Source organism: Lactuca virosa, chromosome 5, assembly GCF_052849685.1.
Source record: "Lactuca virosa cultivar CGN04683 chromosome 5, Lactuca_virosa_CGN04683_v6, whole genome shotgun sequence".
NCBI lineage: Eukaryota > Viridiplantae > Streptophyta > Magnoliopsida > Asterales > Asteraceae > Lactuca > Lactuca virosa.
Genome location: NC_136430.1, coordinates 417865041 through 417880588, shown reverse-complemented (window position 1 = coordinate 417880588; position 15548 = coordinate 417865041). Strand labels below are relative to the sequence as shown.

The following is a 15548-nucleotide window of genomic DNA, read 5'->3' as shown; positions in this document are numbered from 1 at the left end:
TTTCCTCGAATTATCGTCTTTTGCTTTCGCCTCCGACAGATTGAGGATGATACCAGAACAAAGGCTTCAATTTACAACTTAGTCGACTCTTCCTCTTTCTGAAAATTAGCGTTTTCATCAAGAAACCTTAAATGTCGTCGTCGGCTCAATCTTTAAGGGACCTAATCAGGTATGTTGTTTCCCCAAAATTCTCCCCTTTCTTGCAATCGTTTCACCCCTGCCTAAATGCTATCCAGGTCTGCAAGTGCAGATATAATCAAATTTGTGTGGACATATCTTCATATTGTTGCCAGCTTCTTCGTCACTTCTAAATAAGGTATTGGTTCTATTATTGGTTCTGTTTTTCGGAATAATAGATGAACTTTGCCTCTTTTTTTATTCGCTCCATTGTTTTGATTTTGGGGTTCATAGCAGGAAGATGAGGAAGATGGATAATAAATATAAGGTTGTAGGTTTTTATTGATGACTGATTTTTTTTTTTCGTTTAAGGATTCAAAGGGAACAGCTTCACTTGGAAATTTGAAGATTATTCCAAGCATAAGCAAAAACGACCCAAAGGTAAAATACCTTTTCACTTTTGGTTTTCCCAAAGGTAAAATAGTTTTTCATTTTTGTTTTTTGGATTTGTTTAAGGGAAAATGACTTATTAAGATAATTAACTTTTCGGTATGTTCACATCTGGGTAACTATCTTTTTTTTGTACACATATAGGTAACAAACTTGTTGGAAGTGTTCACATATGACCATTATGACCTGCTATAGCAGGTTAAATCTTAAATGTGAACACTTTCAACAAATTCATTACCTAAATGTGTATAAAAAAAATAGTAACCCAAATATGAACAAAACGAAAAGTAAAAGTAAATTAAACGAATGGTCCCTGTGGTTTAGGGTAATTTGTGTTTTTGTCCCTAACTTATTTTTTTAACTTGGATGTTCCCTACTGTTTATTTTTGTTGTGCGTTTGGTCCCTGTCTTACCTAAAAAGACTATTGTGCCCTTATTAATTTATTTTTTAATTAATTTTCTTATTTATGTATTTATTTTTTACATATTTAAAAAAATTAATAGACCCCACATATTTGTATCTTCTCGGATGATCCCTACTGTTTATTTTTTAATTAATTTGTTTTTTTAACTCGGATGATCCATACTGTTTAATTTTGTTTCGAGCTTGGTCTCTTTCTTACCTAAAAAGACTATTGTGCCCTTATTAATTTATTTTTTAATTAATTTTCTTATTTATGTATTTATTTTTTACATATTTAAAAAAATTAATAGACCCCACATATTTGTATCTTCTCGGATGATCCCTACTGTTTATTTTTTAATTAATTTGTTTTTTTAACTCGGATGATCCATACTGTTTAATTTTGTTACGAGTTTGGTCTCTTTCTTACCTAAAAAGATTATTGTGTCCTTATTAATTTACTTTTTTAATTAATTTTCTTGTTTATGTATTTATTCTTTATATATTTAAGAAAAATTAGTAGACCCCACATATCTCTATCTCCTCACCATCCCATCTTTCATCCTCCTCAACTTCTATTTATTTTCCATCTTTAGTGATATCAACGTCTTCATCATCCCTTCTTTTTTCGGTCCTTCAACTCCGTCGAATCAACACCACAACCCACTAAAGATGAAGAGACAGTAGGTTATGGTGTTGGTTCGCCAGAGTTGAAGTACCAAAAAAACAAGGATGATGAAGACGTCGATGTTACTAAAGATGGAAAAGAAATAGAAGTTGGGGAGGATGAGAGATGGGATGGTGACCGGTAAGACCCAAATTAAATTTCTCAAATGTGGTTTCAGTTTTACGGTGAGGTGGGTCTATTAATTTTTTTAAATATATAAAAAATAAATACATAAATAAGAAAATTAATTAAAAAATAAATTAATAAGGGCACAATAGTCTTTTTAGGTAAGCAGGGACCAAACGCGCAAAAAAAATAAACAGTAGGGATCATCCAAATTAAATTTCTCAAATGTGGTTTGAGATTTGAGGTTTATGGTGAGGAGATACAGATATGTGGGGTCTATTAATTTTTTTAAATATATAAAAAAATAAATACATAAATAAGAAAATTAATTAAAAAATAAATTAATAAGGGCAAAATAGTCTTTTTAGGTAAGACAGGGACCAAACGCATAACAAAAATAAACAGTAGGGACCATCCGAGTTAAAAAAATAAGTTAGGGACCAAAAACACAAATTCTCCCAAACCATAAGGACCATTTGTGTAATTTATTTTTATTTTTCGTTTTGTTCATATTTGGGTAACTATTTTTTTTGTACACATCTAGGTAACGAACTTGTTGAAAGTGTTCACATCTAGGATTTAACCTGCTATAGCAAGTCATAATGGTCACATGTGAACACTTCCAACAATTTTGTTACTTAGATGTGTACAAAAAAAAGATAGTTACCTAGATGTGAACATACCGAAAAGTTAATTACCTTAATAAATCATTTTCCCTTTGTTTAACTTTAAATCTATCGGAACATTAATTAGTAGATGACATTTACGTTTTTACTCGTGTTATTTTCGAGGGTTATATGGATATTTTTAGCTGTTACATGATCCCCTTTAAATAAGTACAAAAAAATGAATTTGTAAGACTCGACGGAGCGTCGGGGTAAGGGGGAGCGGGACCCTTTCCCGTTCGTCGGAACACCGCACCGGGAGTGTCGGAACACCGGTGCAGGGAGGAGGTGGGGGGAGGGCTTCCCGAAGTTTCTTTCCGGTTCCTATTGGTTGATTTTTTTTTTTATTTATTTATTTTTTTTTATTTCTTTCCCCAATATATATACTAACCCAACCCAACCCAACATTATTTTTAACCCATTTCTACATATTCTCTCTAAAAAACACTAAAACACAATGTCATCATCTTTATCATCCGATTCAACGGCTCAAGTGGAGGCATTATTTGTCGGTTCCGTCATGGCGAAGACTGTTGCATATTTTCAAAACTGACGAAACCAAACTTCACATCCACGAAATGAACTAAGAAAACCGTCGTTGCGTAGAAATCATGAAGTTGGGCACAATCGTCTTGTAGAAGACTACTTTGCAGATGACACCGTGTACGCTGAAAAGTTTCGACGTCGGTTCCGGATGAGGAATGAGCTTTTCTTACGTATTGTTGGCGATTTGGAAGGCCGTTTTCCATATTTCCAATGGAAGCCGGATGGTAGACGCAAAAAAAGGTTTCTCTCCGATTAAAAAATGCACGGTCACAATTCGTTAGTTAGCATACGGCATAGGCGCAGACAAATGGGACGAGTATTTAAGGATGTCTGAACGTACCGTTCGGGAATGTGTGTACAAGTTCTCCAAAGTTATTACTCTGGTGTACGGGCAACGACATTTGCGCAAATCAACTATCAACGATGTCCACCAGTTGTACACGGTGCATGAAGACAAGCATGGGTTCCCAGGAATGCTAGGCAGTATCGATTGCATGCATTGGGTTTGGGCATTGTGCCTCAATGGCCGTTCGTGTTGATTTGGTGGAGCACGTTTATAGGGTTCACATTCAGTCGTCGACAGAGTTTTTGGCACGATGATTTGTTTGACGAATCAGATGAGGATTCAGATATGTTCGTCGAGAGCGAGGATTCGGATGACGAGGACGAGAATGATGTTGATGAGAATGATGATGACGATGACGACGATTCCGAATGACGTATTTTGGTTTTTCAAAATTCAGATATTAATTATGTTTTTTAAGTTGTGTTTTTTAATATTTGTTGTTTTCTAGTTTTTTTTATTTTTAATCTTGCTTATTTTAATGTAATTTTAAATTAATGAAGTGGTTTTTATTTTTTAGTAATTTTTATGTTTATTACTCATTTAATATATATATATATATATATATATATATATATATATATATATATATATATATAATGAAGGAAGTTTCCCACACACACCTTGACTTTTGGTGAGGGAAAGAAAAGTGGAGGAAATGATGACGTGGCAGGCAAAAAATGAGGGAAGCTTCCCATGTGCCCTCCGGCCTTAAGTTATTTAAAATTTATGTGGGATTGTTGTTGTGCTGTCACTTTCACGGATCTTGTAACCTAAATAGGTGGTCATGTATAGCTATGTATTAATATTTGTATTAGTTGTATAATTAATAAACTATAAATTAATAGGTTTAGTAACATGCAAGTATTGATAAAATGATTAAGAATCAAGCCAAAAGAAAGCATTATGTTGTGATTGATCCATCATCCTCTATTATCCTTATACAACTTTTATACCATGTATACCTATTGTAGTTAACTTTGTAATTGTCCACGGGAATATGCTCATTGATTCAATATTGGGTTTAGGTTTAAAACAATAGAAAAGTTGATTAAACATTAGGTTTAGGTTTATTCAGCACTCTATATATGATTATCTGAATGAATAACTATCCAATGATTTTTTTTTACAATAAAAGGTCGTCAAGTAGGAAAAATGGTGATAAGCGTGTAAAAGAATTCATATAAACATGAATTTGTTACCTTAATATACCAAAATCAAATGTGAATTAATCCAAGTTTTCTATGTTTGGGAAAAGTGGCAAACTTGTCTTTAGTTGCAACTCTATCCACTAGTCTTGTAAAAATGCATAAAGTAGGCCAAAATCAAGATTTCATATACCCAGAGGCCTAGACAACCATTAAAAGAAACTCTCCTCTAATGTAACTAAATATTGACTAAAATAGAGGCTAAGTTGTGTTGTTCTTTCGTAAATCCAACTTCATCTATACAGAAGTAGGTTGGTTTTTAATCGATGACACCTTATTGACATAGATAATATGAAAATGGCTTACTTTCAAGTTCACATGTATTTTTCCAATTGTATTTTTGTCTATAAAAGTATATTTTTAATGTTTTATTTTAAATTTTTGTCACATATTTTAATGGCTTAATCGTATAGTACCACACTAGGTGTGAGACCCATGTATTACATGGGTTTATTTAAAAAAAAAACTAAATATAAAATTATAAACATTTGAAAAGTATGAATTTATAATAAAAATGAGAAAATATTGAATTATAAAAATTAAAGTGTTTTTTTTTCTTTTAAATTTAAACAAATAATTTAGATAAATAAATAAAGAAAAATTAATGAATCTTTAATTTGGTAATTTTGAAATTAGAAAGAAAGTTCATTAATAAAATTGATATGCATTTGATTATTGAATATAAATACTATCTATAATTTAATAAAATGAAAAACCGTGGAATAAAAATTAATTGATTTTTCAAGCTCATCAGATAAAGTCATTCGCCCCCGCCCTCCTTCTGGTTATAGTTATATATGAATCTTTGATCTTTGATTATTTTAGATTTTTAGTTGTCTTTTTCATTTACATTTTAGAAGAATAACAATTAACAAATAACAAAAGAAAATTGTTTATTCAATAAAGTAAAAGTTGTGTTTTGCAGCTTTTAGCCTTTTAAGGCTTGAGTCTGTTTCATATCTTTCGATAGATATATTCAGTTATTCACAGCCACTTTTCTTAATTATTTATCTTTCAGTGAGAAAGAAACAGACAAAGAGATACACCTTCTTTCTTACTCCGGCGGAGAGGAGACCGGATAGGAAAGCGGCAGCCGGCAGAGGGCACAGCGAAGTTGACAGCGGCAGTCTAGTGACAAGCGGAGAGGAGAGAGAGAGAGCCTACGGAGGCGGCGAGCAGTCCGACGACCAGAGAGAGAGCGAGATAGAGAGAAAGAGAGAACTGAAATGGCGAGTTGTCCGGCCACCGGTGGAGATTTGAATCACCGAAGAAAAGGTAGGAACGGAAGAAAAAAAAAAGACGCCAATTTTGCTAACTGTTAATTTCCATTTTTTTTAATTTATCGATCATATTTTTATGAGGTTTCTACTTATATTCAGTAGCATATCATACACCACAACCTATTTACATGCACAAATGAAAAATCGATCCAAAAATTCATTAAGAGATGAAGCATACCTGTTTGACGAGAGGAAGAATGCAAGATTGACTCTTTTTGGAGACGCTGCAACAGAAGACGGAAGAATATCAAATTGAAAATTTTTGGTACGATAAAATAGAAAAGTGGCATGAAATATATATTGAAACGATCACACGTTTTGGGAGGAAGAACAGGATGAACGTTAGAGAGATAATAGGGATTTCATACGTTCAGGGAAATCAGATTTTACTGGAACGTGTTTTATTTGGAAGAGGTAAGGGCAATTGTGGAAAAATACACGTCTGAGCTTATAAACCCTCCTACTCCCCATTTAATTTATTAGGAGATTTTTTTAATATTAAGTAAAAAAGAAACAAAGTATATATATTATTAGTTTTTTTTAAAGATTAAGTAGGTTAAGTGAAAAATAAATGTCGGCCTTAGTTTCCTAACTGAACAAGATTAGATTTGATGAAATGTCAGCCTTAGTTTCCTAACTGAACAAGATTAGATCAATGTTTTAAAAACCGGTTTGAGCCGGCCGGTCGAACCGGTTGGACCGGGAATTGGGGAAGGGAGCGGTTCAACTATCACCGGTTTTATGTCTATTTCTAAACCGGATCGAACCGGCCGGTTTTTACAAAAATCCGGTTGAACCGGTTCAATTAAACCGGTTGAACCGGTTAAATTGAATAAAAACACATGTAATTGAAACCTTTTGCATAATAAACTTTGGTAGTTTTTTCACATTTATTGAAATTTTTTTGAATAAAAACAAATGATAAATGTTATGAAGTTTTTTTATGCGTTTATATTCATCTAGGACTTTATTTTCTTTTTAATGCACTAGGATTGATGTAAAATTTATGGTTATGAGTTATTTTAATATATTTAGATTGATCTACAACTTGTTTTCATGTATATTTTAATGTTTGAACTTGTGGACATCAAATTCTTGATTTGTGTATGTATGTATGTGTATGAAAATACGAAAAAAGATGAAAACTATAGAAACCGGCTTACTCAGCGGTCGAACCGGTTAAACCGGAAACCGGTAGTCATACCGGTTCAACTAAAAAACCGGTTTTTAAAACATTGGATTAGATTTGATTTTTTTCAGTGATCTTCGGGAATTCCGTTAATTGTTAATAACTAAATTCAGAGGAATTACTAATCTAACCATTTTCATTAATTACCTATCCAAAAATAATCAAAAAAAGACTTTAGCCAAAACTAGCCCCTGAAAGAGTATATGGTTAGAGTTGACTACGGTCAAAGGGGGGTAATCTACTGTTTTATGGCAATGGGATATTGTTTCTCGGCTCGTCTACTCTTTCGTGGCTCATCGGTCCATAGTATATAATGTATAATTTTTCAGATTATGTTACTTTTTAGTATTTTTTTTTCTTGGTTTGCCTATTATTTTCTCTCAATTGAACACCCGAAGAACAACGAGTTACGTCTAATTTTTAGCAAAATTTAACCGTATTCTTGATTAGAAGTAGTTTTTGTACATGGGTATAACTTTTTTTTAAAAAAACGAAAAAAAAAGTATTAAAACCGTAGACTTCATACGAAACCTATGGTGTACAAGTCCACGATGCACAGGTTGTGCAGTGTGGACTTGTACACCGTAGGTTTCGTATGAAACCTACGGATTTTTTTTTCGTTTTTTTTAAATGTTGTAACCTGTAACCAATGATTATGATTCCATGATTTTTTTAAAAAAACTTAAAAAAAAATAAGTGAAACGTAGGTTTTTTGGAAACCTACGGTGTACAATCAATTAATGACAGTTTGTGCATTAAAAAGTTGTACACCGTAGGTTCCCTTAAACCTATGGGTTTCTTTTCGATTTTTTTAAAAAAAAGGTTATAACCAATAAAAAAACTACTCTATATTTTACAAACAATATTTTTTATCAAAATAATTCTAAAAAAACTACTTTCCATTTAATTTTTTTTTTTTTAAAAAAAATTAAAACCGTAGACTTTAATCCAGAACAGTAGGCTACGGTTTAGGAAATCGTAGTTTGTCGAGAGAAACCATAGGTTTTAAAATAACCTACGGTTTTAGATGTTCAAAATGAAAAAAAAAATATACTTAACCCAAAAAAGTAAACTATTTGGCGAAACAGTAGCACACTCTAATTACGGTTTCGTGGGCTATTTTTGGATAATTGTTAATTTTTGGCTAAAAATGGTTAAGTAATTACTTAATTAGGCTACATTAGTAATTTCCTCCTAAATTTAATGGTATACATATACCGTAAGCTCAAAAACCGCTTAAAACTAGGGGGCCTAATTAGTCATTTTGAAGATATTTTCATAATTAAATTAGAATATATATATACTGGTACAAGAAACCTCAAAACCTCCGCGACTGTTATCAGATATTGGTATTGGTCGTAACTATAACTATATATATATATATATATATATATATATATATATATCTTCCTACTTTTTATTCCTACAAATCCTCCTACCCAATTAAATACTAACATGTGTAACATTAAATACTCATTTAATGATATTTTAATATACCAATATGACATATGTCATCATTTAAATTGATAGGAAGATTAGTAAAAATAAAAGGTAGAATGATATTTAATTTCTTTTATAAGTAATAACAGTGCAAAAGCATAATAATTAAATTATACATTTATGTGTCACAGTTGCTAATATATCATTTTATAAAATGAATAAGTTTATTTAAACAAATAACAATAATGAAACATTATGATAAATTAATAATTAATATCTATTATAATATAACACTATATTATAACCTCTAATATTGATATGTTTAGACTTGCTTTTGACTATAACATAAAAAGTTAATGTTATCAGTTATTTATAATAAAATGTAGGGGTGTTTGCGGTGCGGTTTAGAGTTAACACCGCAAACCGTGCCGATTTGAATTTTTTGGGAACCGTAAACCACAACGCAAGAGTCCGGTACTACATTATATGGTGTGGTTTGTACACTTTTAGACGGTTTTGCGGTTTAATAAACATCCTACTTTATATTATTGCACATTTTCAGTATTTAGTATGGATTAACCTAACTTAATTACTAATTAACTTAATATTTTCAATATAAACTAAGGCTAAAAATAATATTATATCTAAATATTTGCAACAATGCCCTCCCTCCGGTGAAAGACAAAATGTTAACATTAATAAATTTTTTCTTTAAATAAATTATATTTACATTTATATTAATAATATTTTATGGAAGATCTATGTTTTCCTAAGTCTCATGTTCGGAGCTGCTCTTGAAGTCTAACTCGAGCATTGTTTTGACAACAAATATTAAAGAGAATCACCTAAATTAAGATAATAAAAGTAAAATTATATATGGCATTTAATATATATATATATATACATACATGCGGTGTGGTGCAGTTTGATATTATATGAAAGGGGGAATGGTATTTTGCGTAATTTTAAAGGAAAACTGCAAAAAAATTCTTACATATTGGCCTCAAAATCGATTTAGTCATTATATATTTTTTATTCAATTAAGTTCTAAAAACCGGTTGTATTCAATTTAACTCTTTTACCTGGTCAACAGGTCGTCCGACTTTCAAAAATTACACGTTCGGCCCAGATTTCAGAATTTTATAACAAATTTGGTCTAAAATTTACACTTTTAGCCCAGATTTTAAATTTTATTACAAATTTGGTCAAAATTTTACCATTTTGGCCTAGATTTCTGAATTTTGTTATGAATTCATCATAACTTTAGTTTTTTTACAACTTTTTTTCTCAAAAAAAAAATTCAAATATGTTTTTTCTTTAAAAAAATCATATTTACAAAAAAAAAAAAAAAAAAAAAAAAAAAAAAAAAAAAACAACATATTTTCTCATAAAAAATCTTATATTTTCTATATAAAAAAAAATTTAAAAACTTTTTTGTATACAAAATACCTATTTATTAAAAATAGGTATTTATTAAGTACATAAATATATACAAATTCGTTTTTATAAAAAAATATATATATACAAACACATATTTTACAATATATATATATATATATATATATATATATATATATATATATATATATATATATATATATATATATACAAACACCTATTTTATTATAAATATATTTGTATACAAACACCTATTTAAAAGTAAACGTGTGTATGTATGTGTGTGTGTGTGTGTATATATATATATATATATATATATATATATATATATATGTATATGCATTTTACCCACGCTAAACGATGGTGTGAATAGTTTCTTTCGGTATTATTTCTATTCGGTAACATGTATGATCGGGCACCCAACTTTGACACGAAGGTAATAAAGAGGCAAACCCCTAACAGTGAAATCTAATTTTCTTTGGACGATGGTAACTTATAACTTGGATATTAACCCATTTTGATATATTATTTTGGGTTTGAAACAAAAATATAACGTTGTGTGGGTTGAAAAAAAAGTTGTATGACAATAATTTTTATTTTTTTAATTTGAAGACGCATATTTTTTATCAGTGATCAAATTTCCTTTTGAATTTTGAATATGAGTTATTATTTTATGGTATTAATTCTTATATAACTATTATATAGAGTATACATTTAAAAAGATAATTTAATTGTCGATAATTTACTTCTCAAATGATGTTTTTTATCAAAAACATGTTTGTATATTTTTTTTTATAAAAATATTTTTGTATACATTTGTTTATAAAAATGTGTTTGAATATATTTTTATAAAATACATGTTTGTATACATTTTATATATAAACGTGTTTGAATACAAATGTGTTTATTATAAAATAGGTGTTTATAAAAAATATATAAATAGATTTTTACAAAAGAAATGTATACAAACACTTATTTGGGTATATATAAATATGTTTTTACAATATGTATTTATCATAAAATAGATGTTTGTATACATTTTTTTCTTGTAAAATACATGTTTGTATATTTTTTTTTATTAAAATGTATTTGTATATATTTATGTACATAATAAATACTTATTTTTCTAAATAGATATTTCGTATACAGAAAAGTTTTTTTTTTTTAAAAAGTTTTTATATAGAAAATATAAGATTTTTTATGTGAAAATATGTTTTTTTTTGTATAAATATGATTTTATAAAGAAAAAATATATTCGAAATTTTTTTTGAGAAAAAATGTTGTAAAAAAACTAAAGTTATGATGAATTCATAACAAAATTCTGAAATTTGAGCAAGGTAAATTTTGGACCAAATTTGTAATAAAATTTAAAATCTGGGCCAAAAATGTAAATTTTGGACCAAATTTGTAGAAAGAAAAAAAAATCTAGGCCAAAAGTGTAATTTTTAAAAGTAGATCCGAGTAAAATAGTCAATTTGGATACGATTACCGGTTTTTGGGACTTTAAGTGAATAAAAAAATATATAATGACTAAATCAATTATGAGGCCAATATGTAAGGATTTTTTTGCAGTTTTCCCTAACTTTAATGGGTCTATGTTACCAATTAAAGCTATGCGTATCTCCACATTACTAAAGGAAAACATAAAGAAGACATTTGGCTTCTTGAGATGGAGAATAAAGTGCAAATATACAGATATTGATGATTGCTGAATCCCTTCAGACAAACATATATTCAGAGAAAGCAGCAGCAGCTATAAGTCCAATTAGTGTGATAATGGATACAATATTTGTGATTGTTGAGGAAGAAGCCGATGAGAAGTAAATTTTGTGGGAGTTGCAGTCACCCCTGAACCCTCTCACATTCATTGCCTACATCAACAGTCAACACCAACACTAAGTAAATTATAAATAAAATGCAAGAAAGATATAGCAAACTACTTTCCTTTCATTGTAGTTTCGATTGTTTTCTTATTATTTAAAGCATTCTACTTTGGATATTCTTATAGCATTGTATTTTCAATATATCTTTTTTTTTCTTAGGGAATAGGGAGTGTGTTAACATTAAATTTGGACTACTAATTCAAAAATGTACACACTACATTACATCAAGTTACCAACTTTCCTTTTTACAATTTTGACCTGTGTTTAAATGTTTGTTACGATTTTTACCCAAACTTTTTTAATAAATTTGCATTGACTTTTTTTACAACTTTGTGTTTACATGTTTTTTAGAACTTAGTTAAAATAGTTGTAAAAAAACAAGTAAAACCAAAGTTGTGAAAGAGTTGGTGCAAATTTGTAAAAATGTTTGGGCCAAATTCATAAAAAAAATTAACATTTGGGTCAAAATTGAAAAAATAATAATAATAATAATAATAATAATGACAACCTGTGTACCTATACATTATAGCAGGGACCAATCCAGGACATTTAAAACCAAATTTGGTGTTAACCCTTTTTTCTTATTATGAAATTATACTTTAAAAAATCTAAGAGAAATTATAGTAGTGAAAATCACTTTGTACTTCGATGACATTGTTATAATTGGTATATTTTTCAAAGTATGATGTTGCAATAGTAAGAAATGAAATTAGGAATGATATAATAAACAAATCAATAAAAGTAAATTGCTACTTCTTGCATTTAGCCATTCTAATTCACTGAAAAATATAACAATCAAGAAGAAGTGAAGAACAAATAATTCAAACCTGGGTTATCTGCTCCGCATGATTAAAAATATTTTTGAAGATCCGACGAATGTACGTAAAAAAAACTGCAATTCCACAAGAGAAAATTGGGTGATTTCTCAACATCGAACCAAACATAAATCAAAAACATAATTAGTCTTCAAGATCAATGAGGTTCTGTTAGGCTTTCTAGGGCTATTTTCAATGATGAGGGCATTTATGTCTTTCTCATAGATCATAATCTATCTTTTCGGGTGAGACCAATAACTGCAATTAATCTCCCATTCACATCACTCGGTCACTACTAGTCTAATCTATGCCAAACACAGTATAACTTGTTCTGTCTGCTCTGTCATGTCATGTCATGTTATGTCATGCCATGTGTCACATGATGTATTTGAGATGTGGATTTACCTTCGACTGTCTCCATAGTAGCCAGTTGTTTCCAATTTATCCTCCGTGATACAATTCCCAATGCAACAATCCGAACCTACCATGAACATAGTAAATTTCACAATTTATGATTCGATTCTTTCTAATAATAAATCTCAAAAATAGCATCCACCTCACCTCATCAAAGACTAGGTTGATAAATCTCAATGATAGAAGAAGAGTAAGAATAACTTCAGCAACTGGGACACCAACATACACCAAAGGCTTCATAAACCATTGTAAAGCAAATGCTAGTTGTTCTGGTGTAGTAGTTGTCAAACAAAGACTTGCACTTTGAAAAATCTACAACCAAAATCACAATATAGGCAATGTATTATTTTTTACTCATAAGGTGATGTTTTAAAAGAAAAAGAAAAAGAAACTTACAGTGAAGGTTAAGCAAGCAGATGTGCTAGCTACAGATAATCCTTTTCTTGTAAGTTGAAAAGGTCCTAATTTGAAGAGTAGATATGAATAACCTTGAAAAGATGGTGGAATATTTGGTAATCCCATCATTGAAGGTGGTGGGGTTCTTGATTGGACAACCATGGGAACACTATCTGCACCTAACCCTAACATTATGAACAGAATCCCAGATAACAGGGCAACTCTTCCTAGTTGATCCTACAAATAGTATTTGGGATTCAAGAAAAGAGTATGTTATAAGGAAACTTTGTTGTGTTATAATGATGGTGATGGAATTTTCTATAAAGTTGAAGAATTTATATTTTTTGACATTATTGGGTATAAGAAAAATGGTGATACATTATACATACCATCCAAACTTGTCTTGGTAGTATCCATGCAGACAATAGAGCAAGAAAAGAGATTAATCCAAAACGCATGTATATATGAGATCTTGCAGGTAAAACAACTAACACAAGAAGCCATGCCTGCAAAAAAAGAAATATAGGAACTTTAAAGAGTGGGAATGATGTATTTAAATCTTCCTGTGAAGTAATTATTATGCACACTAGAGAATACTACTTGAATCTTGAGTAGAGGATGTCAGTATCACCAATGAACTAACTCCATTAATGAGAAGTGAATGGTTATCGATGCCCTAAATTGCTCGAGATAACCAATTTAGGGTTGAAATTGAGATTTTACAATGTAATGTGATGAAGAGAAGTGTGATTGGAATAGAGAAAATCATTATGTGAAATCAAATACTTAAAAAGTGAGGTCATTCCTCAGGTAAATGGTCCTTCAACTTGGTTGTGAGTGTTTTATAAGAACCCGGTTTCAAATTGAGTTCTTTCTGTCACTCTAGCTTTCACAAAAACCTAGATTTAGGATACACGAACAAACCCATCGAAATCATGAATAATATCCATGAATTTATTGAACTAATTCGTTAACGAGCATAGAATGTAATGAAATTTAACTTTGGCAAAGAAAAACAAATTGAAAACAGCATCCAAAGTTCAAAATCCACGACCCAATTGAACACGCTTGCGAAAAGAAGTAGTAGGAAAAATAATGAAACTAACCAGTTTTATTCTGGGATCCACGGAGTGCAAGAAAGTAGTGGGTGAAGATATGAACTGACAAATTGGACTAGAAGTTGCCCCTGCAATCGACCTGAGGATTTTCTCAGCTGAGATAATATTTTTTGGTAACAGTCGCTCCCATTTTGGTGGATTAGAATCGCTATTTTCTGTACATTTGATACGGGTTTTAAACAGGGTTTTTCGGTTGTAAGAAAGGGATGAATAAGTATGCTTAGGAATGTTTGGGGTTTGGGGAAATTGAGAATGATGAATGAAGAAGATAAGGGGATTTTGAGAAGAGTGTGAATGGGATGCGAAATTGGTGGTTGGGTGGATTTGGAGAAGTGGGGTGTACATTTAGATGACTGTTAAGAGAAAAGCTTTGCTTCAAATTGGCTTACACTGCAGAGGTGGCTGTCATCGGCTCATCGCCATCTCCGTGAATTTTTTAGGGAGCGATGAACGAGAACAACGATTCTACGTTGCTGTGTGGCCGTCAGCGTTTATGTGTTGATATCTCCGGCGGTAAGTGATGGCGATGAAACGGAGTCAATATTACTCTTCAGCATGGCCTACTTGAAGTCCAAAGTTCGAAATCTAGACCAACATTTTTCTTTTTTTTAAGTAAGAAAAAGTAAATACCCTCCTACTATGCAAAAAAAAAAAAAAAAAGTTTTTTACATATTGGCCTAATTATAATGCTTTTGTAAAAAATTTCCTAAAGATCCAATTCTTTTTCTTTAGATCTTTTGACAAGGAAACTAAGAGGGTGTTTGATTTTCATTTTTAATCATCTTTTTTATTTTTAATTTTTTTAAAAGTTAAAAATTACCAAAAGTTGTTTGGTAAATTAAAAAGTTCTTTTAAAATCAACTTTTAGTTAATAAGGAAAAGTTGGCTGGACAAAAGATAGGAATTTCTATTTTTTGTGACTTTTAGTTTTTATCACTTAAAAGTCTTAAAAGTCAAGTCAAACACATTTTAAACACTTTTTTTTAGTAAAAGTTCTTTTACAAAAAGTCCTTTTATAAAAAGAACTTTTATGTTTAAAAAGTAATCCCAAACACACCATGAGGCCGAAGGCATGATAAATCTAGTTAAT

The 15548-nt window shown here is 30.3% G+C and overlaps 1 protein-coding gene and 1 long non-coding RNA gene across 4 annotated transcripts; one reads left to right on the top strand and one right to left on the bottom strand.

Moving 5' to 3' along the window:
• Positions 1-31: 31 nt before the first annotated feature.
• On the top strand, positions 32-6007 carry LOC145112339 (uncharacterized). 3 transcript variants are annotated; one of them, XR_013710509.1, is made up of 5 exons: positions 32-169; positions 237-316; positions 490-558; positions 5544-5800; positions 5905-6007. It is a non-coding gene; the product is annotated as an uncharacterized LOC145112339 (long non-coding RNA). The 3 variants fall into 3 exon arrangements; XR_013710510.1 differs by having other exon boundaries at positions 5908-6006; XR_013710508.1 differs by lacking the exons at positions 5544-5800; positions 5905-6007 and having other exon boundaries at positions 490-3852.
• A 5327-nt stretch (positions 6008-11334) lies between these two features.
• ABCI12 (cobalt ion transmembrane transporter) lies at positions 11335-15011 on the bottom strand. Its single transcript, XM_079048513.1, has 7 exons — positions 14447-15011; positions 13730-13846; positions 13341-13577; positions 13092-13256; positions 12936-13011; positions 12543-12607; positions 11335-11703 (listed from the first exon to the last, which is right to left on the bottom strand). The coding sequence occupies exons 1-7, from the start codon at positions 14801-14803 to the stop codon at positions 11551-11553; spliced, it is 1170 nt and encodes a 389-aa protein (XP_078904639.1). The 5' UTR covers positions 14804-15011; the 3' UTR covers positions 11335-11550.
• Positions 15012-15548: the final 537 nt, after the last annotated feature.

Coding starts and splice junctions, on each gene's coding strand:
- ABCI12 (XM_079048513.1), bottom strand. CDS start 14,803: ATGTACACCCCACTTCTCCAAATCCACCCAACCACCAATTTCGCATCC. Junction 13,012..13,091: donor TCAACCTAGTCTTTGATGAG/GTGAGGTGGATG, acceptor TGTTCATGGTAG/GTTCGGATTGTTGCATTGGG. Junction 11,704..12,542: donor ATGCGGAGCAGATAACCCAG/GTTTGAATTATT, acceptor CTGTTGATGTAG/GCAATGAATGTGAGAGGGTT.